This window comes from Pyxicephalus adspersus, chromosome 4 (assembly GCF_032062135.1).
Source record: "Pyxicephalus adspersus chromosome 4, UCB_Pads_2.0, whole genome shotgun sequence".
NCBI classification, from domain to species: domain Eukaryota; kingdom Metazoa; phylum Chordata; class Amphibia; order Anura; family Pyxicephalidae; genus Pyxicephalus; species Pyxicephalus adspersus.
In genome coordinates this window covers 77,647,518-77,671,395 of record NC_092861.1, presented here as the reverse complement: position 1 = coordinate 77,671,395, position 23,878 = coordinate 77,647,518, and the positions used below count along the sequence as shown (strand labels likewise).

The following is a 23,878-nucleotide window of genomic DNA, read 5'->3' as shown; positions in this document are numbered from 1 at the left end:
ATTGTTACCTTAATGTGGACGGCATTCATTTTATTGTTAATTGTATTCAATGAATGACACCAAAATATAGCCAAAATGCAATAGGTTCTACAAAGAAATCTTAAAACATACATTAAAAAGTCAGGACTAAAGCACTTTCTTTTGGTCGCTGAGGTTTTCTTTCTACATCTCAGAGACTGATGCCATCAGCCCTATCCATGGCTACGCAGATCAAGAGGGAATGAACCTGACAATGTCAATCAATTGAAAGGCTTCAGAGAATTCAGGAAATCCATTTCTTTTATGTTAATCTTCTCCATTTTAACAAGTTAAGGGGAAGTGCCAAAACCCCATAACACAATGAATATTCAACGTCAATCTAGTATGAACCATCACAGCATTACAAAATGTATTTGATTAATAATTTATTACCCTCGAGTTTCCTATTACTTACCCTGGGTTTTTCTATTTACGGGTACCAAGTTTGGATGAAATGTATAAAACCTTCAGAGAACAAACCTTGACCTTGAGAACAAAAATTAAACACATCTTTCACACTTTTTCTGCACTAATATACCTATGGTTTTTTTTCACTTTTACACTTTAGGCACACTCCTATTGGTACTACACCATCACCATCTTTTCCTATTTTTTCTAGTGACCATTATCACACTTTGCTTTAGAAGTCTGAATAAGTTTCCTTACGCTGTTCACCACGGTATAGAGCAGGCAGGCACATACAAATCTGATTTCAATTTACAAGTGTAGGGCTCTTTACATGGAAAAGGTAATTCAAAAACTGAGCTGAAATTCATTTAATAACTACACTTTTATAAGGGACAATTTTGATGATGAAAATAATAAAATGAATAATTACTTCTGAAATATAGTCATTAAATACATGTTTGCCTTTACTTAAAATATCATTTTACCTTTTTGTATTTTTATAATGCTATTTTTTTTCCAACATCACATCATGATGTTTAGAAAAAATGCAATGTAATGTTTTATTTTGTCATAAAAAATAAAATAGATAATTCCACTTTGTTTTCGCTTATGTTTATTTTGTGCATTGAATTCAAACAGGAAACTGTGTGCACTTCAACTGTTATCACAATGTGGTCAAGAAGACTGTGTATTTTTACCATTTACACACAATTGTTCATTACAGTATGTTTGTAGCTTGGTGGAAATCAGGGGTGTAGCATGGGAAGCAGTGCTGGTAGTGCAACTAGCAATACTGAACTTAAAAATAATTCTCTTTGTTTTATATTGAATTTGAATTTGATAAAAATAATCTCACCAAACGTTGGTGGTGCTCATACACACTACCGATCATGCTTGGCATCACACCCCTGACGGAAACGACGTATGTTTGGATTTTGTTGATAAAAAGTATTACAAAAATCTCCATACAAAAACTATTTTATAGAAATCTTGCATTTCCACAAATAAACCTGAACATTTTTTTCTTTTTTTAAATAAAAATTGCTCAAGGAATTTGTTTGTTAAACACCGACTGTATTAATGAATGCAGTCCATTTAAAGATCCATGTGGAAAGCTTTTCTAAGATGCCCATATACGTTCCACAGCTGGAGGGAACTGCAAAGGCTCAGTGGGGTTCAAATGGTTACAGGGACACACTTTAAAAATCCATTTCGTCTAAGCTGGATCCTCTCCAACACAGCCACAATTTCCCCTCTGGGATCTACAATTAAGATACATTCTTCTGAGCGTCAAAACAACTATTTGTCAATCTACCATTCTGCACACAGAAATGCTGTCATCGGGTTGAATTGAACAATACAATTATTGCCTTGTTTACTGACATTTTTTTTTTATTTACGACAGTGAAACACAGAGTCCACAAAGCAGATAAGAATCTTCTCATAGTGTTTTTTTTTTTTTTTGTGTATGTGTAAATTCATGAATCATAATGCAATTCTCGTGATCTTGTGTCGCCTATTTAGCTTAAAGAAGAATTCTGCCATTTTGATTTGGGCAATTAACAATATTTCATCCAATCATCTGTCATCTTTGCTATCGAAAGGCAAAGAGCATACAGTCGTTTCGATACAGTTTATAGGAGATTTCTTCCTTCAATGGTTATTGGCATTTAAAATAACTCAATGGATTTCTTTGAATCAAGTAAGTTTTGAAAAAGAAAAATAACTTTTGTTTTTTGGGACCTTATTTGTAAAGCAATCACAAAACGCACACTTTTACATTCATAAGAATGGTGGACCCCTAAAAAAAAAAAGAAAAAAAAGAAGTTCAACCTCCGCAGACGTTTGTGATTTATCCATGACTCTTGTAGTCTGACCGATGAATCAGAGTAATAGGTTTTAAGTTCATAGACACAGCGACATGAGGTAACTCATTTTTATTTTGCACAGGTTGCATATTTCCACAGGAAACATTCTCGCAGTGTTGTTTGGAAAAAGAAAACAAAAAGCTGACAGTTTGTGCTTGGGGATGCCTGACACCCAGCTCTATGCCATTGTTTCTTTTCCTGGCAATCTTCTGTCATTAAATGTATGCATGTTGATGACTTCTTCTGTTTTCACTATTACGGGAGGCTGCGGTTTATGTTTCAGCCGTCGCTGGCATTTAAGTGACATCCTTAATTCTTCTACCATGGCGCTACAGAAGGATCTCTGCAAACACAAACATAAATTATTTTTTTTGTTATAGGTGAAATTTGCAAGCAAATTCATATGAGGTACATAAACTATTAAAGATTTATTCTTTTGGCGCAGCGTGTCAGCTAAGCAACCCTGCAAATTTACCATGTTTCTGCCTGAAGCTTCCAACAAACTGCTGTCACTTAAATATGCATCACATAGTAATTAAAATGACTTATCAAGCTGTGAGAGCTCATTGAAAATTTCACCTTGTCACTAAAATTATTTATCTGCCAAGTAGTGCCTGGTGATGCACATTATGGGCAAATGCATTTGAGACATGTACTATGGAAATTACATCTAAAACATTTGTACTTTGCACATTTTCATAATTGTTAGGAAAATTGTTTCTTTTATACTTTGTGAACTTTGCTGCCATTCAGTAGTCATTTAGCTTATGTTTAATGCAATCATATAATTCTATAACCTAAGCAAACCTATTTATACCAAGGAGTTAAACTGTCTCATTTATTAGAGCAAAGAGGATAGTGAGAGGTACAATACCAAAAATGTTATTGTTGACATCTTATTGACATACATAGTGGTTGCTTGCTATAAGGTACAGTACCCTGTTTTTTAGTATTACATTAATCTATGTAATAATCTAAAAGAAAAATGAATAGTTTAGTCAGATGTGGACACCTATAAAGAATCAAATTAGAATTTTAAAAGCCCCAGTGGTTGCTAATGATCATTCTTGTTCTTTAAAAAATAATTGTCCATGTAATCAGGATGTGTAGAGTGGTGGGTCCCTTGTCTAAATATTCTGTGAACTTCCCTGATGTCTTAAAAGCATGAAATTTTTGGAACCTGTCATGCCACAGGTTCTTTTTCTTCTCCAATATGGACATACGCAGTCCTAAAAAGCATTGTTCCCAATCAGAACAACTTTTTATCAATTAAAAGCTTTAAAGGTATTTGGCTGATCTGCAATAAATCTTACTCTGCTAATGTTTAAGTTTGCAACTAAATAAAGTGAGCACCGCTTGCTGCATGAACAACAGGGTGCCATAGTATTCACACTTGATTGCATGAAAGCTTCAATTTTTTTGTAATGGGAGCAATGCAACAAGCAACATTTGTTTTTTTTATTTATGGCCTTCAATCAATAGAATAAAAGTTAGGTCAACAGTACCTTTGATGAAAACTTTCAAGAGCAGCAAAGGCCTTACATTAAAGCAAGTTCCATTTACTTCACTAAAGCAAACTCAGAAATAGAGTATAGGATATAGAGAGAATAAAAGAAACCGAAAACGTGATTTTAAAGTTTTTAGTTAAAAAAACTCACAATGGCTAGAACAGAGTTTTAGAGCACATCTTTAGTTCTGTTTGCGGATTGTCAACATCTTTACATCAGTAGTTGGTTCCTTTTGCGATTAAAGGGGACCAATCATCACAATTAGATAGGGTAGGGTAGATAACCCTTCTATATAAAGTAAAAATGTGTTTTGTATTTTTTGTTTCATTAAATGACTTTAAAAAAAAAAAAAAAAGGCAAAGCCCCTTCTGTGTTTACCACCGGTGCCAGGACAAGGTAAGAAACCGGAATGACGCAGGACCGTATGGAAGACAGCTTCAAGAGGATTGAGGGATCTGCTCAAGTAAAGGTAAGTGTAATTTTTTATTTACACTTTAATGTCACTTTTATGCCCCTAATCTGGGGCATCTTTCTAAAAATGGGCTTCCAAATCCCCAAACCCTTGCTATTTGAATCTGGATACTCCACAAGCATTTGGAGGAAAAGTTTTGGGAATTAGACCTAGCCCCCCCACACGCACTGCTGAGGGAAGTCATGAGGTTTGGTGTAGTTAGTAGGATAGTCCTTTTCCCCCTTCATCTTATCCTGGCAGGCTACTTGGGGTCCAGTATGGACAGGAAGGGGGCATCTGGACTAGAGAAGTGTCTGCCGATTATAGGGGGGGATCCAACCCCTTTTTCATTATTTTTAGTTAATTGAAAAACACAAACAAAAAATGTACAGCTTTAGGATATTCCTTCAACATTAGTTGAAGGATATATTACAAAAATGAAACTGTAAGCTGCCCTACTGCTTCAAGTGTTCTTAGTGTATTGTGATGCAATTTGTTTTTTGTCGAATTTGTGACTTAAATGTTTTGTAAATGATAGTGTGCAAACATAAAGTAATAGCATCAACTGACTCTGAGCAAACACTGATTATGGAAACAACATTGGGATACCAATGATCCAATTTCTCATGGTAATTAAGGTTTTTAAAACACATTTTCATGCCTATTCATTCAAATTCAATTTAGGATAAACCACAGGATCTTTAAAAAGGTTTTCACTTTGGAAATGTTTAAACCTTATTACTCTCCCTCCCTAGCAACTGTAATGACAATACCGTGTTCAGAGGCTTTGCAATTAATCCTGAAAATCAGGAAAATTTTCCTATTCCTTTTTCTTCAAGTACAGAAAGGTCAAATACATTTTAGAATATTTGTTTCAATCTTCACATGTTCCCACAGATACCACCAACCTATCCAGAGAATTTGTTGGCAGTACCATCCTTTGGGGTTTTGTAATGAACTCAAACATTTGGAAGCCATGCACTTTTTATTTGGTAAATAACTAAGATGCCCTCCCCTGAACCCTCTTCAAAAACCTTAGACTTCTAAACATGAGTAACAATATGGTACCCACAAATTCCAGATGTGATTTTCTTTAGCTTTCAGCTTTTGCTTCTATGCATAGCCATGTGATATTTTATATTATATAACATTAAGGAGCTTTTTTTTTCTAATCATTTGTATCATGAAAATAGTGACACATTTTTTTATTTTGCTACAGTTTGTTTAGCAACAGCAAATGGATATTTTTCCTGGATGTTGTAACTTAACAGTTTCTTTTTTCTACCTGAAAGCTGTGAAATCAATTTCTGCAGATCCTTGCAGCCTTAAATAATGTGTCACTAAACACCTTGAAGCCTTGTTATAAACTTTTCATGCCTGTGAGTGATTTTCCACCTAGTAGGACAACAATCATATTAAGAATTTATATGTGGCTAAATAAATAATTGTGCCAATGGTAACAATATATTTGAAATCTTGCATGTAAAAGCGATCAATTTATTATAACTAAAGAGAACAGAAGAAAAGGACCAATCCAGAAATGTGATTTACCACAAATTACACAACTTTGTCTTTTTTTTTTGCTTTGAGGGAAAAATAGAAAGTCCTATTCATTTGCTCTAAATAAATTGAATCTTTTGCTTTGCCCTTTGATACTCTTTCTGTGAAAGACACTTTCAAAATTTAAAATGAAAGTGCAAGATTTGTTCAGAAGTTTATTACTTCTAGCGCTGCATGTCAGATATTGTTTGAAACCTTGTTAAAATGTCTTAAAGCAATAATAGCAGTAATCTTGCATCTTATAGTTTATGTTAGAGGTCAATGTTTTCACATTTTCTAGTATACATCAATCAAAATGCTTTCCATCTTGACTAAAGTTAGCCCTGAATGCGTAGCATGCCCTCCTGTGGGTCCATTTCCTAATAAGTTTCTTTCTCCACAGGCTACTCCTTCTGGGAATTTGAATGATGTGCTACACTGCTGGAGATTTTCAATCGAGTCTTATATACCTAGCATCTGAAACCAAATTTCAGCAAAATGTTGACAAAGCATTGATAGAGTTTCTGACAATTTACTTTGAAAAGGAAACAGCATGAGAACTTAGGTTCCTAGGTAAAAAAAACAGTTTAAGTAACAGATGACATTTATTCTGAAAATGAAAAAAAAAAATCACATGAATTACTTTACTGCAAAACTGTCGGCATAATAAAATCCTTTTTACCTTTATTTAAAGCTTGGTTTAAATTCAGTTTACTTAAACTGCATAGTGTGAATCATAGGGATAAGGAAATCGGACTTGTGAAAGACCAATTACTTTTACAGAACTGATATCCTCCATGATAGTGTGTTTATATTTGACTGTTCACAATAGTAACAATTGTTTCAGCATGGAGGACAAAACAAAATCTGCCATGGGCACAATTTTGAAATGGAGCTCTGAAAATAGAATTAAATACATCCCCTAACACATATATGTTTATTGTTATATTTTCCAAAGTATTTGTCATTCTTGTAAAGCACAATGCATAGCCAGGCAGGAGTCACATTTTTCCTGGTTTAAGAACACACTTTTTTTTTGTAATTTCTCTTCAACTTGAACAATTTTCAACTGGCTTAGTGGACAAATAATCAGTATCATGATCTATAATGAGTGAACACAGAGCTGACCAAGGAAGCAATATTTATAAAAGAGGCAGTAGCAGAGTAAATGTTACTACTCAAGGGAGTTTTGAGAGAAACCAGTGTAATAAATCTCTTGGCATAAAATGCTTTACTTGTATAGATCTGGACATTTCAGTTAGTTGTTTCTTTAGGGTTGCACTTAAAGCGGAACTAAAGTAAAAACAAAAAAGTCACTTACCTTTACTTCTATAGACCTCTCTATCCCTCTGTAGCTGTCTTCCATACGGTCCCACGTTGTTCTGGTTTCTTTCTTTGCCTTGGCGTGGAGGAAGCTTCTTCTTCTGTCTTCTGGCTACGTCACCCAATCTCACACTGCGCAGCATGAGATTGCACAGTTTTTTTCTCAATAACTGAAAAAACGTGTTCGGGCATGCACAGAAGGAACAGCTCAAAACCTCCTGAGATTAATGACGTACGTATGCCAGGAGGCAATGCACTCCCATTCAGCCTTTTCCGCTGCGGTGGTAAAGACAGAAGGGGCAGAGCTTAACCTTTTTTTTATAAAAAAAGGGATTTACCAAAAAGAAAAAAAACAAAACACATTTTTACATTATATGGAAGGGTTTTATTTTTACTTTAAATAGAATTGTGGCTTTAAAGCACTACTACATGTGGTGCCCATCCAGGGTAACACTCTATTAGACACAGATGTCTTTTTTTTTTTGGTTGGTTGAAGAGTATAGATGACTTTAACGGACCTGCCCAGGACCACAAGTCCGATTAAGATTTACTTCATTTGGTGCAATTCCTTTTTAGTTTCATATTTCAAAGATAACCTTAGATTAGCTTATTGTAATTCTGTTGCTGTGGTTGTGTTCGAAGCCTAAAAAGCTGAATATTTTTATTTTGCTTTCTTGCACATCTATTTTTACATTAGTATAAATGTTGATTTGAATTTTTATGTTTGTGTATAATCCTTTTTAACAAAATGTATATTTACTGTGTAGAAAGTAATTGATACAGTCTCGGTGCCAGGTAAAAGTTGGCTGCTGCTACTCATAGTAGGGGAAATAATATTATGGCTAGAGAAACCATAATGAGCAGCCAAATATGTATCAAGACAATGGCAAACTAACTGCTTTCTAATTGGCTATGATATGTGAATGCCTAGATGGGCACTGCATAGATATATGAAGTTACTAAAACGGAAATGTGGGGCAGATGCTTTTGCTTGTCCTTCACTTTACCAGTTTGCGTTACTTTTTTTAAACAATTCAGTGAGTTGATTTAAAGAATAGGAAAATCATGAGCCAGAAGATTGATAAATGACCTAAATTTTGTATGTACGCGTAGGGAAACAAATATTAAACAGCCCATTTTGCCAAAAAATTCATTGCATATAAAACAATATTTATAGCAATTTTAGTGACAATTCAGATTATATCTTTTAATACATATCAAAATAATATCCAGATATTTGGTATTTAGTTAAAAACCTCCAGCCTTTTGTATTGTGGACTGTGAGGCATAGACATCAGCTGTTGGCTAATAAACCTCTTACACAGCCAGTCTCCGACCTGCCTACCTATCAGGTGTCTTCTATTTAACTACGTCTATTGTTACACGCTGAACCTGTGCAATTGGTTGCCTAGCCAAGGCTCCAGCTCCTGTAACCCAGCAATCCTGTTTATTGTATTTCTGGTCCTGACTCTAGCTTGCTGCTGACCATGCTCAACTGCTGCCTGTCTTGACCATTGGCCTGTCTCCATCTATAAACTGTCTGTCAATTTGTTACCTTGGTCCAGCTTCCCTCCTGTTCAACTGCCATCTGCACTGGTGTATCTGGGGGCTGCAACCTGGAAACTGTCTGCGGCCAAGTCAACCACTCTTTGCGGAGTGCCAGGGGGAACACCATGCAGCTCATGAGACTCTATACCTTATTTCTGCCAAATGTGCAATCAGTACAGAGTGTTCACTCAACAATATCTCTGTGACATCAACACACAGGTTTTGCCTTAGGTTTTGATTTTTAGGTTTAGGTTTGATTTTAGATTTAGCTGCCAGAAAATTCACTTATTGGGCCAGATTTATTAAAGCTTTTCAAAGCTATAGAGGATATACTTTCATCAGTGAAGCCGGGTGGTCCAGAAAACTTGGAATGGATCTGGTCCAGCATTCAAAACATAAACTAGCAAATAGCAAGGTACTTTGAAGAAATCCATTCCATGTTTACTAAATCGACCAGCTTCACTGATGAAAGTGTATCCTCTCCAGTCTTTGAGAGCTTTAATAATCATGCCCAATGTGTTGTAAATGATATCTAGTGTCTTGCCCATTTCTACTGGATTACAATAACATGTAACTATTAAGAAAAGGCTGGATGCTTTTCTAGAGGCACAGAATATAACTTGGTATTTAGATAATAAAATACAGACAACAGATCCAGGGAACAATTGCCTAATGGGACCAAGAAGGAATTTTTCACCTGTTGGAGAAAATTGAACCATGCTTCATAAGGGGTTTTTGCCCTATGCCTATAGAGATTTTATCTGGGACATGATTATTATTTTCCCTAGTGATTGAACTTCTGTCTAGTGTCCCCTGAGTGTTGTGTTGTCTTTGCTGAACCTTTCTGTCTTTCTCTCTGTCTCTCTCTCCGACCATGGCCCTTTCCCATCTCCAATAACTGATAGCTGAAATGGTTACACATGAGTCTGACAAAGTCATGATCATAGGGTTCAGAAATTTTCTGATAGCCACTTAGTGGTAGTATAGTGAGATCTGTGGAAGAGGATGAGGAGAAAGAAGACGACATTAGCAGCATCCGCAGATCACTGGCTGCTTTGCACTTGTTAGACAAAATTATAAGCAAACCTGAACCTGGTGCCTAGTGGTGTTATATTGATAAATAGAAAGTACGATAACACAGCTTTCAGGAAAACAAAAGTTCATCCTCTTCTAATTTTACCAAAGTCATCGGCAAGTTTGCATATGATGGTATGTGAGCGGAAGAAGTATTTACATCAAAGATTGCAGTTTATATTTGCTACAGCTTTGAATAAACCTTTGACTTTGGAGGGTTTACTACTAAATGAATATGCCTTTTTCATAATGGCTAGCGTGTCCAGAATCTACAGAAGCAAAATATTTTCTGATACCAGTTTCATTACAGGTCCCAGCCCAACCACTTATAGAACATTATTATATTTTTCTAAATCTCTCTAATGTCAACCATGATTGGTATTCTGGAATGCAAGCAGTTATCCACAGCACGAAAAAGGCTGAGAATCATTAGGTTGGTGACAGCTTGAGGACTAGAAAACATTTTTTCACCAAAACTTTTTTAGGAATCCAGAAGTGCTCCACATTATCAAAATTCTGGGCACTACTATAAGCAAATCTATAACTTTTCATAATTGTAATTAAAAAGACACCCCCTCCTTCCCATGTGAACTTAAGACATATAAACATTAATCAAATAATTAAGTTTTGTAATAGGTTACAGATATATATAGATTACAGAGGTATTGTAGGACCTAAAAATATGCAACTACTGTCTTTTTATAATACAGGTTCTCTGTTTTGGTGCTTCCAAATGAAATAGTCGACTTTGTAAAAATGTGTTTTCTCCTAAAAATGATTTATTCTAGAACCTTTTATACTGCATTAAAAAATAGAGTATTAAGTCAGTTGCTTATATACAGTAAATTTTTTAAATGACTGCATGTAACTAGTTTTCATCTATTAACAAAGACGAATTACATTGTTTAAAAACTAAATGCAAGTATTTAAATGTATAAAATACTTTGCTTTTCAATTTGCTTATTTTTTATTATTAATATTCTAAACATTGTTAACAGCACATATGTTTCCAACCAAGTACATTGCATAAAACAATAATGATTTCATTTAACATAACAATGCACCATCTTGTGGTTACAGGAAAGCAATGCAAGAGTTAGTGCAATGCAAATATCTGAGCTGCTAGAATGTAGAGATTTATAATTGCTTATTGTTCTCTTTCAGCTGTAATGTTTACTTGAACTAAGCTGTGAAATTGCATTATTTTTATTACTTTAATCCTCCAAAGATCTTAAGGAAGCAACTATATCATATGCATGAATTTCAGTGACAAATATACAATTAACCTATCTGTATTACAGCTGTGCATGTTTCAAGTGATTAAAAACTTGATAAAGAGTACAAAGTATGAGTAAGGAAATAGCATGATTTTGACCCTCTGTGTATAAACAGAAATCACATAGATCACACAGTGAACTACAGAACTGTTCATGATTGGAATAAAGATTGCAGCCTATAGAAGAGGCTACAGATTAATATATATCTAATTAACTGCACATAGAATCTTTATTTTATTCTACCCTGAGGCTATATTTAAAGCTTTCATGATAGAAACATGTGCATTTATATTGGTACACATACTTTAAAAAAATAGGCAATTGATTAATGCTACAAGTCTTATTAATAAAAATGCAACGTTAAAGAAGGGATTTTAGCAAATTAGTGACATACATTGTGACCTCAATGCTGTAGGTCTTGAAGTTGGTGAAGGAGCTTTATCACCTACAATTTCAGTGTCTGAAATGGTAAGTGTAAGATTGCAAGGGCAAATATAGTAAGGAAATATGTTCAGTTTAGAGTTTATGGGTTAAGTGGTAACATTTCCAGGTTATTTCAGCTTTCAATAATCCACCCATACAGGACCATTCTGATCAGCCAATGATCCAACAATTGCTGGGTTCTTGACACTGAAATCCAATATACTGTAATATTTTTGATCAGCTTTAAACCCTAAATACATTTTGTACTAAAAACATGTACTCTGAACATATTATTGGCTGCAAAGAAAAGATTTTCTAAGGTAGAAGAAAATTTTAATTTGCTACTGAATTTTGCAACACAGTCACAATTATTGTCCAGTACCTCACTGATTATAACTAAATCGGTGGGCAATGTCACTGTTCTGTCCAAATATTGTTTATCTTTCCTATGAAGTGGTGTATTCTGAAACAAGCATATGTGTGTAACCCACAACAACATATAAGGAGACTTCTTTGCCATAATTTCCTGCAGCCTCTGAATGTACTGAAATTTCATACTAGCACAGATGTATTCAGTATCACATAGTGAATATTATCAGGGTCTTTATTCCAGAACACAGCACATGTAATATTTTTATATATTTCACTGGCTCTATATAGCTCACGGATCAATGTAAATGATACCAAATGCATTTTTCCATGGCATGCTTTAATAGCAGTCAGCAATTAGATTTACAATCCACACTTTATCTATACCAACCTTAGCATTGAAAAAAAAACTACATCGTAATTGTAAGTTGAGTGGAAGGATATATATATATATATATATATATATATACATACATACACATTGTTACCTCAAAAAGGATATGAGATTTATTTTTTTAAGAGAAACTCTATGGACCCATTCACACCTATGTGTGTGTGCTGTGCCACATTTGGAGGAGAGAAAATACAGCATTTTTCATTATTGGCTCTATTTATAAAACAGGGAATCTGACATTGGTTCAAACATTACTTGGTTGGAATTATTTACAGCCACTGGAGCGCATGGAAATGGAATATACCCACAAAGGAATGTTTGAGGGATTTTATTATAAATCTAGCCCTATATGTAAAATTTTGACTGCTGATTATAGCAACACAGTGGAATCTCCTGTTCTGCAGCACCAATTTAAGCCCCAAAATAATATCAAATTAACCTTTATATCCATGTCTTACTTGCTGGTGGTGACGTAGGCAAAATACACACAAAAAAAATAAATAATCACAGAACCTTTGTAAAAGAGCAGAAATAATATTATAATATTAGAGAAACTGAAACTGCTTTTGATACCGAGAGGACACAAAGCTCTATAACAGAGGACTGAACTCTGAAAGGTGGAACTCGATCCACCTTTGTTGTCAAAACATGGGTGATTTTGTCTTTAAAAATAATTATGCAAATGAATGTCCTCTGGCCTAATTTAAAACATTAGCTTTGGGTGTCTGTGAAGGTTCTTTTTTATGCATATCATGGTATTAGCTATTATTATTAGCTAGGAATAGGTAAGCCTATTTCACCAGACTTGTTAGGCAATGTTCTACATTACAAAATAGCTGAATGTGACTATTAGTTATTATCATTTTCTGTTCTTTTGGAATGCTAACTTACCTTTTCTAGTTGAGCATTCTTTTTTGACTTGTATAAGAATTCTCCTACTGCAACAAATACTGAAAGGACCAGTCCAGCAGCCAAAACAATAAAAATTCCTCCAATATTCTGTACTCCCAGGGCACTGGCTTCTTTACTCTCCTCTTCAGGGCAACCATTGCCCCTCCACCATTTTTCCTTCATCATATGGAGAATTCCTTCCTCTTGAAGCTGAAGAATGGCTATGGTTATTTTATCCCTATATGGAGAACCTATAAAAACGAATATATACAATTATTTTTGTATTTTGAACTTTGCAGTACCTATTACTCATTAGAGATTACAATATTTATTATATGCAATTTAGCTGAAAGAAATTCAACATCACTTTTTGTTTTTTATCTCACACAAAACACTACACACAACAATAAAGTGATAGAGAAACTTTTTATACCAGCCATAACATAGCAAAGGAAGAAAGTTGAAGAAGGATTAGCAGGATAGAATCGAGCTTTTCATTTGGCTTTATTTAATATAGAAAAACAAATATTTAAAATATGGAGCTACCAAGAGGGTGTATTCATGGGAGAAAAGACATCTTAATGGAATCCAGTCATTTAAATATGGATGCATTAAAAAGATGACACAAAAATGCATCACTTAATTTTTGCTGAAGATTTAATTGGTGACATTTTTGTGTTTATCTAACCTACATGCTTAGGTTAATCACTGACAGGTAGATGTCTCCAATACTATAATGGGTTGTTAGTTCTCTGCCTATCATTATTAAAGCGGAACTAAAACCAGCCGACTCACGGGCCCATTATCCAGCGCTGGGCTCCACCATCATCCTTCTCTTCTTAACTATAAATGCACTGCAATTATGTGGGAGTTCATTCATCCTGGCACATGAAATGGAAGCTGAGAAGCAATCGGGCAAGTGAGGCACATTATAGCAGGGGACATCACCTGTCTCTTTCTCCAATAATCATCTGCCCGATCATACAAACCTAAAAGTTGTACTTTAGTTTTCTCTTAAAATCATTCAACATGTCCTGTAGTGCACAAGCAGTAAAATAAATGTCCATGCGAGTCAATACCTGCCCCAATCTACCATTACCTGCTACAAACACTCCCACCCCTTAAGGAAGTCCCATATACCAGCTGACAAAGACCTGGCATGTATTTACTTTGGGTGGTTGACAGCTGTCGGTACCTTGCTCTTCATAAAGGGAAAAGAAGCTATATCAATGCATCTTCTATGAAATCAGAAGAATTTCTTCATAATGCCCACAACTACAAAGGTGAGAAACAATATAGTAGACAGTGAAAGAGACAGTGCTCTATAGGATGTGTTAAAACTCCTCTAGCTATTTTAGTTTTTTTGGCAGACAAATTACTAGATAAAATGCTAATTTCCAAAAAATTAATATTCATGAGAGAGCACATTACTAATTTCCAATGCAAGTGACAAACAAAATACATATTTTATAAACAATAAATAAAAGTAAACACAAATTCAAGATACAATTTTCTTTTATGTTGTAAATTACAAGCTGTACAGATATGAGAATGTTCCTGAATAAACACAAAATTGCTATAGTTAGCTGGCCAAGATGCCCGATAGCATGAGTCAACAAAGTCAGTAAAAGCCTGGAGCACACGTATTATGTGTCTGGACATATGGCAGAAATAAAAATTTCCAACTTGTTTTACAGACATTTTTCTAAGAAATAAACAGCAAAATAATGATTTTTTTTAGCCTTATGAGAATGTTTATTTTTAGTCTGAAACATTTAGAAAGTTTTTAGTGTGGAAGGTTATAAGACTATAGAAAAATTTAGACTTAACTGACTTCTTATTTTGTTCCAGCTTTATTTACTAAAGACATTGCAGTAAATCGTAATAAACAAAAATGTAACACACTTACCGTATTTTTTGCCGTATAAGACGCACTTTTTCTTCCCCAAAACTGGGGGGGAAAAGTTAGTGCGTCCTATACGACAAATGTGTTATAAAATAATTAAAATAATATACTCACCCGATACCCGATCCTGCGTGTGTCTCTGGCTGCATGCAGCGTCTGTCTCTTCTCTCCTCTGCCAGCGCGTCTTCTCCTGTCTGTAAAGCAGAGCGAATGAAGCCGGCACAGCGCCACCTACTGTTTCCTGTCCTAACTGCCGTACAGTGGAAAAAAAGCACAGAGTGATCAGAAGGGGAATTTGAATGACACAGAGTGATCAGAAGAGAATTTTGAATGACACAGAGTGATCAGAAAGGGAATTTGAAAAGCACAGAGTGATCAGAAAGGGAATTTGAATGGCACATGAGTGATCAGAAGGGGAATACCGGTATGAATGGCACATGGGTGATCAGAAGGGGAATAATCTTTCAGAATCTTTTTTTTCTAGATTTTCCTCCTTTAAAATTGGGTGCATCTTATATTCCGGAGCGTCTTATACGGCGAAAAATACGCTAGATAATTTTATTTCACTTTCAACATTTTTCATTTTTACAGTGGGGAGACAGAGTGGTAGTGATGGCTGCTTCCAATGAGTATAGAGAAAATTATATCTATCTCACCCAAATTTAAATTTGTTAGGTAAATCAGTAAGTATCAATAATTGGATACTTTTAGCAATGGTACACTGTGTCTACTATCTGCAGATATAGAAAAAGAAATAAGGATATAGAAAATGAACTATTTGAGTACAATGCTGTATCCAATACAGGAATCAGGAGTATGTAATGTACAGTACAGCTGTTAGGAATATATCTAGAACGCGATCTGTGCTGTAAGCCAACACAGTCCAGCGAACTCTGTTTACTTCCTCCAGTGGCGATGCTTGAAGCAATGGGATCAATCAACTAGCTTTCTGTTCTCTGCTCTGCAGCTTTCAGCATCCCCTGTTTCTCTTTAGCTGTGCATTAGCCTGTCTCAGCATCTCCAGCACATAAACTGAGACTGTGCGGAGCTATAGGGAAATTCAGAGTATGTTCTGCAATTTACTTACAAAGTCTAGAGGGTAAATAATTAGTGTTTGTGCACAAGATTCACGCAGCTTGTACCCAAAATGTATACATTTTTCCTTTTGGATTTAATTAGAAAATGTGGAAATGTACAATCATCTTTTACCAATAATTATTACATATTTTTCATTTCTGTGTTGAAAGTGTGAAATCTAGTCAAAATTTCTCCACTTAATCCCAATGCTGGCATTAGGAGTCAGTGTCTATATTTATGGATACACAGTATATATATCTGTGTTGATTATAGGATCATAGTAGTAAAACACCGCCCCAAGTCATTGGTGTTCAATATAAATAAAAAGTACCCACCAGCATTAATTAATGCTACAGGGTAACATCACTGCCATCTGTGTTCAACACTGATGCCTTACTCTGCCATCTCTTAATAAATGGTGAAACTATGAAAATGAATATTGCTGGGCAGAAAATCACTGCATTTGACTGTGCCACAGGTCTGGTGCCATGTGTTCGGTGTTTCAAGATTTAGCTATGGAATGTGCGTTGGAATATCACGGGATATTGTCTATCCTAAAGCAGTCCTATGGAATTTGAACCACGGATCAGCAATACAGCATTGCAGCAAGTAGGTCAACAATGGTAGACCCTATTATTTTATGCAATACTCAGCACTCCATTCCTCCCAAACATTAGGCAGTAGATGTCTAATAGCACTTAATATATAGTTATTATGCATACTAGTACACTTAAAGTAAAGTGCTTAAAAAGAGTCAGCATGAAAGCATCACTGAGAATAATACAGTAAATTAAATGCCATAGTAACTATAAATGTCTTAAAATTGAGAAGAAGATATCACAATGCATAATAGGAGTCTGCTTTGATTTTTTTTTAGTGCTATGTTGAAGCCCCGGGCCTAAACTAATTTAATTCCTTAGCTTTCTTGAGTATAAAGTAGAATGTTATTTATAGATTTTCAAGCAGTGTAGCAAAAAACAAAGGGTTCCAATCCACTACAGAATCCCAGTGGTATGACTTGGAGATAATTCACTAAATTTATATGTTTCCTTAAGAACTAATTCATGTACTAAGCTTCACTGAACTATTGATTAAAACTGTATTCCTAGAGCATAGAAATGATGTTATAGAAAGCTTCCCTGACATGAAAGGAAACATCTTCAAAACACCAGGCAGCAATAGACAAAGAAGCTTGAAAGTTAACTGCTAGGGCAATGATAACTATACTTGTTAGCTAATGTGCTTGATGTCATGTACTAATTGCTATATACTTTTTTGCTGCAATTTCAGAAGGTATTGTGAATAGTAAAATTCTGTATTTCAATAAAATATATATGTATACCATTAATACATCTTACTACAAAAGGCCACACTACTATTATCGTTAGGTATAAAATTATTTAAAGTGAACCTGTCCATTTAAAGTGTATACTGGTAGAGTACTGGCGTCTCGTGGCTCTATCAAATATTATAGCTTGTTCTTGGAGATGACCTGAATACTATGCCCTAGCTGTCTACAAGACTATAATTTTACTCAATACTAAGTCATGCCACACTCAGCATGAAGTGTTCTGAGTTTGTCTTCTTTTTGACACTGGAATGAATGGGGAAATGCCTAATACCAGAGGGGGTGAGGATTAATCTCAACTAATAACAGTTCCTTTACAGGGACATTACAAGTAATATAAATATCTCAATACTGGTGATCCTTGGCGCCCTACTAATCTTTAATTTACAAAGTAGGTCAGCACAGCAACTTTCCTCTCTTGATAAATTCTAGTCTTGTCTTTTCATTCACATACTCATTCTGTGTCTTCATTCTCATGCACTACCCCAGCCTCCCTTTCAAGGTATATTTCTGTGTACTGATGCATCGTATGTCCTTTATACTAATCAGTATTTTTGAAGTACCCTCCCAATAAAGAAGAACTAGAAGTTTAAAAAGCCTAGGGAAAGAAGCTAACCAGAATAGAATTGTAGAATAATTGAGATGACATCTTTTCTGTCCATAAAGCCTCCAAGAGTTAGGAGCCAGCCTTGATGACTGAGGTATGGACGTGTGTGGGTAAGTCTGAATAGTGTTTTGTTTTTTTTTTGCTACATAAAAGGATGTGGTATTTGTGTTTATGTTGGAAATATTCAATTCTAAAGCTGGTTGTTAGATCTATATAACACTAGTACACAAAAGTAAAGAGCAGCTATACTTCCTAAGCATAAAACTAATTAGCTTCATCCTCTAGATTGTGATTTCCAACCTAAATATGTGGTTGTCTAGTTAGTAAGAAGCATAACAGACATTTCCTGAGAGCTCTTTAATGCAAACAAAAAATGGAGCCCATCCCTTCCTTGCACATTTTCCACTTTTCTCAGTTTTCTGAGAAAAGGCTTAGACTCAAGTCCGACTTAGGTCACCTAATGAACGACCTGCAACTTGACTTGGGGATTTCCCCAGTGACTTGCAACTCGACTCCCAACTTGCTTTCTCTGCTGACAGCTGAAGGGTATGGGAAGGAGAGCTGTAGGCTTCTGTAACACTACCTTCCTCCCTTCCTCCTTCATCTGTCAGAGGAGAAAGCCGTGGACTCGGAATGCAATCCTGTGCTCAAGAACAAGATTCAAGCTCTTTTTCTATATGGGAACCAATGGGGATAAATGAAGTGACTCGACTTGAAGAATTCTTGGTGACTTGATTTGAGACTTGGTAGCAATGACTTGGGACTTGACTTGGACGTGACAACTTAGTCCAACCTCTGCCTTAAACTAGACAAAACCTAAGTGCATTCTACTTTTGAGCCATATATATATCAGCTATATATAAGTTCCAGCCCACAAATTTAATATGAGAAGTTTTAATTTTCCTAATAAAAGTTTCAAGGGAGTTTGCTAACAAGATTTTTGTTCTGGGCTTCCTAATGTCATTAACGTAACCTCATTCTAACTTTTTTAATTAAAAACTCAAGAAGAATGCCAGCAAAATCTTTACATTTTGGTCAGATGGAGAAGGTTTAGTACATCTGTCAGATTTATATTGCCCTCACTGTTACCATTAAGGAAAATGTGGAAACAGGAAATTTCTCCAAAAGGGACAGAGGGTCTTTTAAGCTGGGTTTTCATTTTAAGTGTACCATTAAGTTGAAGAATGGCTTCGACATATTGTGTTTATATGACAAAGCTGTGTTATAATAGAAGCAAAAATAAAATTGTGGCTGGTAAGGACACACCTATAAAAAAAGATTATTGACTAATAAATGTTTCCTTGGCTTTAAAAACAGTAAAACTAGAATGTGGATTAAAATTTTCAAAAGCAATCACATGTTTTATCGTTTGTCTTTTATGTGGCTTCATGCTAACAATTTCATAACTCTTCCTGCTGCCACACAGCATGCGATGAGGCTGTAGATGTTAATCAAAACATCTCTGTACAGGCTACCCACATTTGAATATCCGTACGAGATTCCATTTCATACTGAATAGCTCAGCTCAGCGCAACAATGCTGCTATAATTTCCACATGACTAGCATAACTGAAATACAGGTGCATAATGCAGTTTCTAGAAAAACCTCTTCAATTTAATAGCAATAATATTTGAAATGTACAATTCAGAAAACACACATGGAGTAGCAAACACCAAAAAGAAATGTTGCACATATATAATAAAAAAACTAACTACAATTTCATTTTTTTTGCTTGTTACATTTCTGTTTAATATTGTGCTGCAAGGTGACAAGGAGGTAAATTCACAGATTTCTTGATTTGATCTGCTGACTGGTCATTGTTATGTGGTTCAATAAGGTATCTTTTGAGTAAAACAGAAAATGAAGACATTTCCTCTAAAGTAGAGATAGAATAACAATTTCAATGATTACAGAGACCTTGTAAGGTATGCAAACAATGTAATTGTATAGATCCTGGCAATAGAAGAGACATGATCCTTCAGTGTCTGTAACATTTAATATTTACAGGATGCCTTTGGCATACATTTGTTAAGGTACATAATTCTTAAAATATATATGTATACATTCTTTTGTATATGTATACATTCTTCTGTGCTGGGTAATACTTTAAGAACTAGAAATCTATTTTACTTGGTATAGTACTGCACCACATTGTAAAAGTAATGATGACACTGAATCCTAGGGCCAAAAGTAAAAAAAAAATTGACCTAATTTCCATAGAAAAATCCTATATAAATATATATAAATATAAATAAATTCCATATCCTATAATATGTGGGTTTCACTTTATTTAGGTTCACTCTATTTTAATCAGTGTTGGTTTTAAGAAAACAGTTTTGCTGTAAATAAAAAAAAATATACATCTTATTCTATGACTTGTTCCATTTAAAATGACCCCAATTTTATATTTTTGGTACAAAGCTCACCTTTAACAGTTTCTACCCTCACCCTTGTCTAAAATGGAATATACATATCTTTACTCCTATGGTAACGACAACTTTTAGTTTCCCATAATTATGGTCTTCGTTACACTGGTCAACATGACTAACAGGAAAGAAGAACATCCTGAGAAGACCACTGGCATAAATAAAAATGGAAGAAAATGGTATCCTTCACTGATCTTTGAATAGTAACATTATTGGATTGTACCATTCCTGTAGTCATATAGATGCATTTAGTATAAAACCTGCACCCACATTGGATATAATTTACTTCACTAATGGGCACAGATTTGCTTGTAAAATTTTTTTTTTTTTTTCTTTTCTGTATACCAAGACTGAAGCATTTATAGATATGATATATTGTATGCTCTCTAATAACTAATTGGATGGGTTTCCTAATTGTTTATAAATCATGTTTGACGTTGGACATATGCCAAACATTAGTCTGATTCTTACCATAATTATGTTAATGCTAATTATATTTAGTGTGTGATTTTTAAAGTTCACAAAAAAATAAGCAAGCATTTCAATACAGGATGAATTATATATCAAAACAGATGTATCTATTCTTTTCTTTAGCACTGGTAGAATGTGTGATTCATTTAACATCCATATTACAGAATATATGTTTTTAATAAACAGTAATAATTTGTGAGATTTTTAACAAACTTACCGTAACATGCCTAAATAATTATTCTACAATTTTAAAGGGCATAGTACTAATTTAGTAAAAGGAAATCTGTAATGCTTTGATATTTTTAAAGATCATGCAATTGGTGTACAGGGCAAAAAAGTTCTCATTTATTTAATATTGACCGGAAGCATCAAAAGATTCTTGTCTAGGTTCAGTGTTAATGATCTAAGGCAGTGTTTCTAAAGTGGTCAATACTGATCCCTGAGGGTTGATAGGAGGTTTATAAAATGGTTCCAGTTCAAAAGATCATCTTGGTATCAGTAGGTGGTCAATAAATAATGTATGGTTGGTTGATGTAATGTATTTTTTTTTATCTTTTTTTATCTTCGAAGTGCACCACACCAGTCCCTAGTCCTAAAGGTGGGACAATGTTACCAAGAACTGGATGGTCATCAACTAACGAGAATAGCCCAGAGTTGTTTCTATCAGCTTTTTGTTGTAATATATAAATATATATAATATATAGTATATATATAACATATATATATATATATATATATATATATATATTAACTAGAGGTGAAGGAATTGTGGAATCGTAAAATAGGTCAGATAGTATACAGCCAGATCAGGCAAGAAATCTAACTAAATTCCTAACTAAATTTCCTGGTCAAAATGCGATTTTGTTTTTTTTTAAAAAAAAGGCTTCCGTTTCCATTTCCATTGGTTTCCAAAACTACTAGAAATGGTTCCTATAGCCTTGGACATCATGTGGGCAGTCCGAATCCTAATTTTGATTTTGTTCACCTCTAATTGTGTTGAGAATACAGGAAAAGTTTTATACAACAATGGGGAAAAATTGCATTTATATTACTGGAACTAATTACTGTGATTTAATTGGGTTAGGAGTCACAAATTACAACTGTTCACCAAGTGAAATCACAGGCAATTTTTCACATTGTTGCAAAAATATATTGTGACTCACCTCTTACCCTATGTAAAGTGAATCTTTTATCTTGTTAAGAACGAGAAAACCCACTCTTGGTGAATGCTATGAATTATAAGATTTTAGAGTATGTATTGCTGACAATGGTATTTCAGATCTGCATGCAAAGTCTTACTAACACTTTTAAAAAACAGTGGGAGGATCTTTCTTTATTTCCACTAACTTAAAGTGGCCATAGGAAAATTTTCACCTTTCATATACCTTTAGAATGATTTTTTTTGTGTATCAACACTCTGTAGTTGACAAATAAATATTATAATTAAGTCCAAATCTAAAAATTCCAGTGCTCATTTTAAAGGTATGGGATAAATATTCAGTAAAACAAACTTATTACACTCTGATCTTTGGCCAACAATCAAAAATGCAGCATTACCTGTCCTACAGTTCATGAATACATTAAATAAAAAGTTAGTAAAATATCTCCCACTTGGTATACCATACTCAAAAGAGGTTTTTCCCCCATGGAGCAATTTACATTGATCCCCTAACACTCAAATTCACCCTTTCTTTACTCCGGAAAACAAAGACTGACGTTTTACTATGGAATATCTATGAAGAATCCTTGGAATCATTCAAATGATGCAGTGCATATGGGTTTTTAAAATCCCTAATCTGTCCTACAATTCTTTTTTCATATTTTGAGGACTGTACTGAACATTCTGTATTCTACAAGTTAAACTAGAAATTAAGTACAATACATTCCTAATGTTATGATTGTGATTGTTTTACTGAATCAGTTTAGGCAAATTTTATTATTATTTTGCAAGGGAAAATGACCTTAGCAGAAGTGGTGAAAATTCAAAGATTGCAAAGAATACCCAATCACATTTAAAGAAAAAAAATGTGCGGTCAGCTTGCACGTGACCAGATGGAGGAAGTCAGATCTTCACCTCATTCTCTAAGGTAAATGAATCATCCTTTTGCGGATTGATACTTTCTAAACTCTATTTGTAAATTAAACCTATTGGTTGATTGGTATTTATCACTGTAAAACTTACAACAAACAAAACACTTGATTTTACAACAGCATCCTCCCACTGTATGTAACCAATCATCTTTAAAGTAATAAGCTATATTTAGATGCCTGGAAAACACAGCTGGGTTATTATATAAGCAGGTTATTAGATTTTTGATGTGTCCTATGTCTAAACAGTGCTTAAATAGCCCACTGGGTTGTCATAGTTACAATTATGCAACAGTTGAATTTGTCACAGCATAAAAAATGAATTGTGTACCAGCTAAACAAGTTTTATCAAGTTGTATTTTCTGCTTTTTCTGAGTTTTCCTATAAAGCCTAATTCTGGATAGAGATGTACAAGTAGAGCTGGGCACACGCCCCCATCTGATGAACACTGTACAGTTATCGCCATTTATCTTGGGGTGTTTAATAACAGAACATTATCGCACAAATTTCCTCCCTGCTGATTTGCACTCATAATGAACTCTTCCAAGCCTCGTGTCTGCCTTGTCATGGCGCTTGTCATCAATACCGTCCCATCCAATGCGGGATCAGCAGTCACTACTAGAACTGTACATGATAACATGGAAGTAACCAGCTCTGGGGAGCAAAGAAATGGACTAGGAGCTTTAAAGGGACAGTGGAGTAAGGTAAAGAATATATTGTATTAAACAATTTTATTTGTTTTTTTTTTTAAATCTTTATCCATAGTACTTAAATGTTAATGTTTTCATTTTAAAAGTGCTGCAGCACTATTGTAACTAGCTGTTTGGAATTACAGCTATGCATGTAAAAAGCACGTAGATTCTG

At 34.6% G+C, this 23,878-nt stretch overlaps 1 protein-coding gene across 1 annotated transcript in view; it reads right to left on the bottom strand.

Moving 5' to 3' along the window:
* Positions 1-1,022: 1,022 nt before the first annotated feature.
* GRIK2 (glutamate ionotropic receptor kainate type subunit 2) overlaps positions 1,023-23,878 on the bottom strand; it is a 327,366-nt gene continuing 304,510 nt past the window's right edge. The window contains exons 15-16 of the mRNA XM_072408700.1: positions 13,092-13,342; positions 1,023-2,637 (exon numbers count right to left, since the gene is read on the bottom strand). Coding sequence (XP_072264801.1) covers positions 2,473-2,637; positions 13,092-13,342 — 416 coding nt within the window. The 3' untranslated portion in view covers positions 1,023-2,472. The remainder of the gene's footprint in view (positions 2,638-13,091; positions 13,343-23,878) is intronic.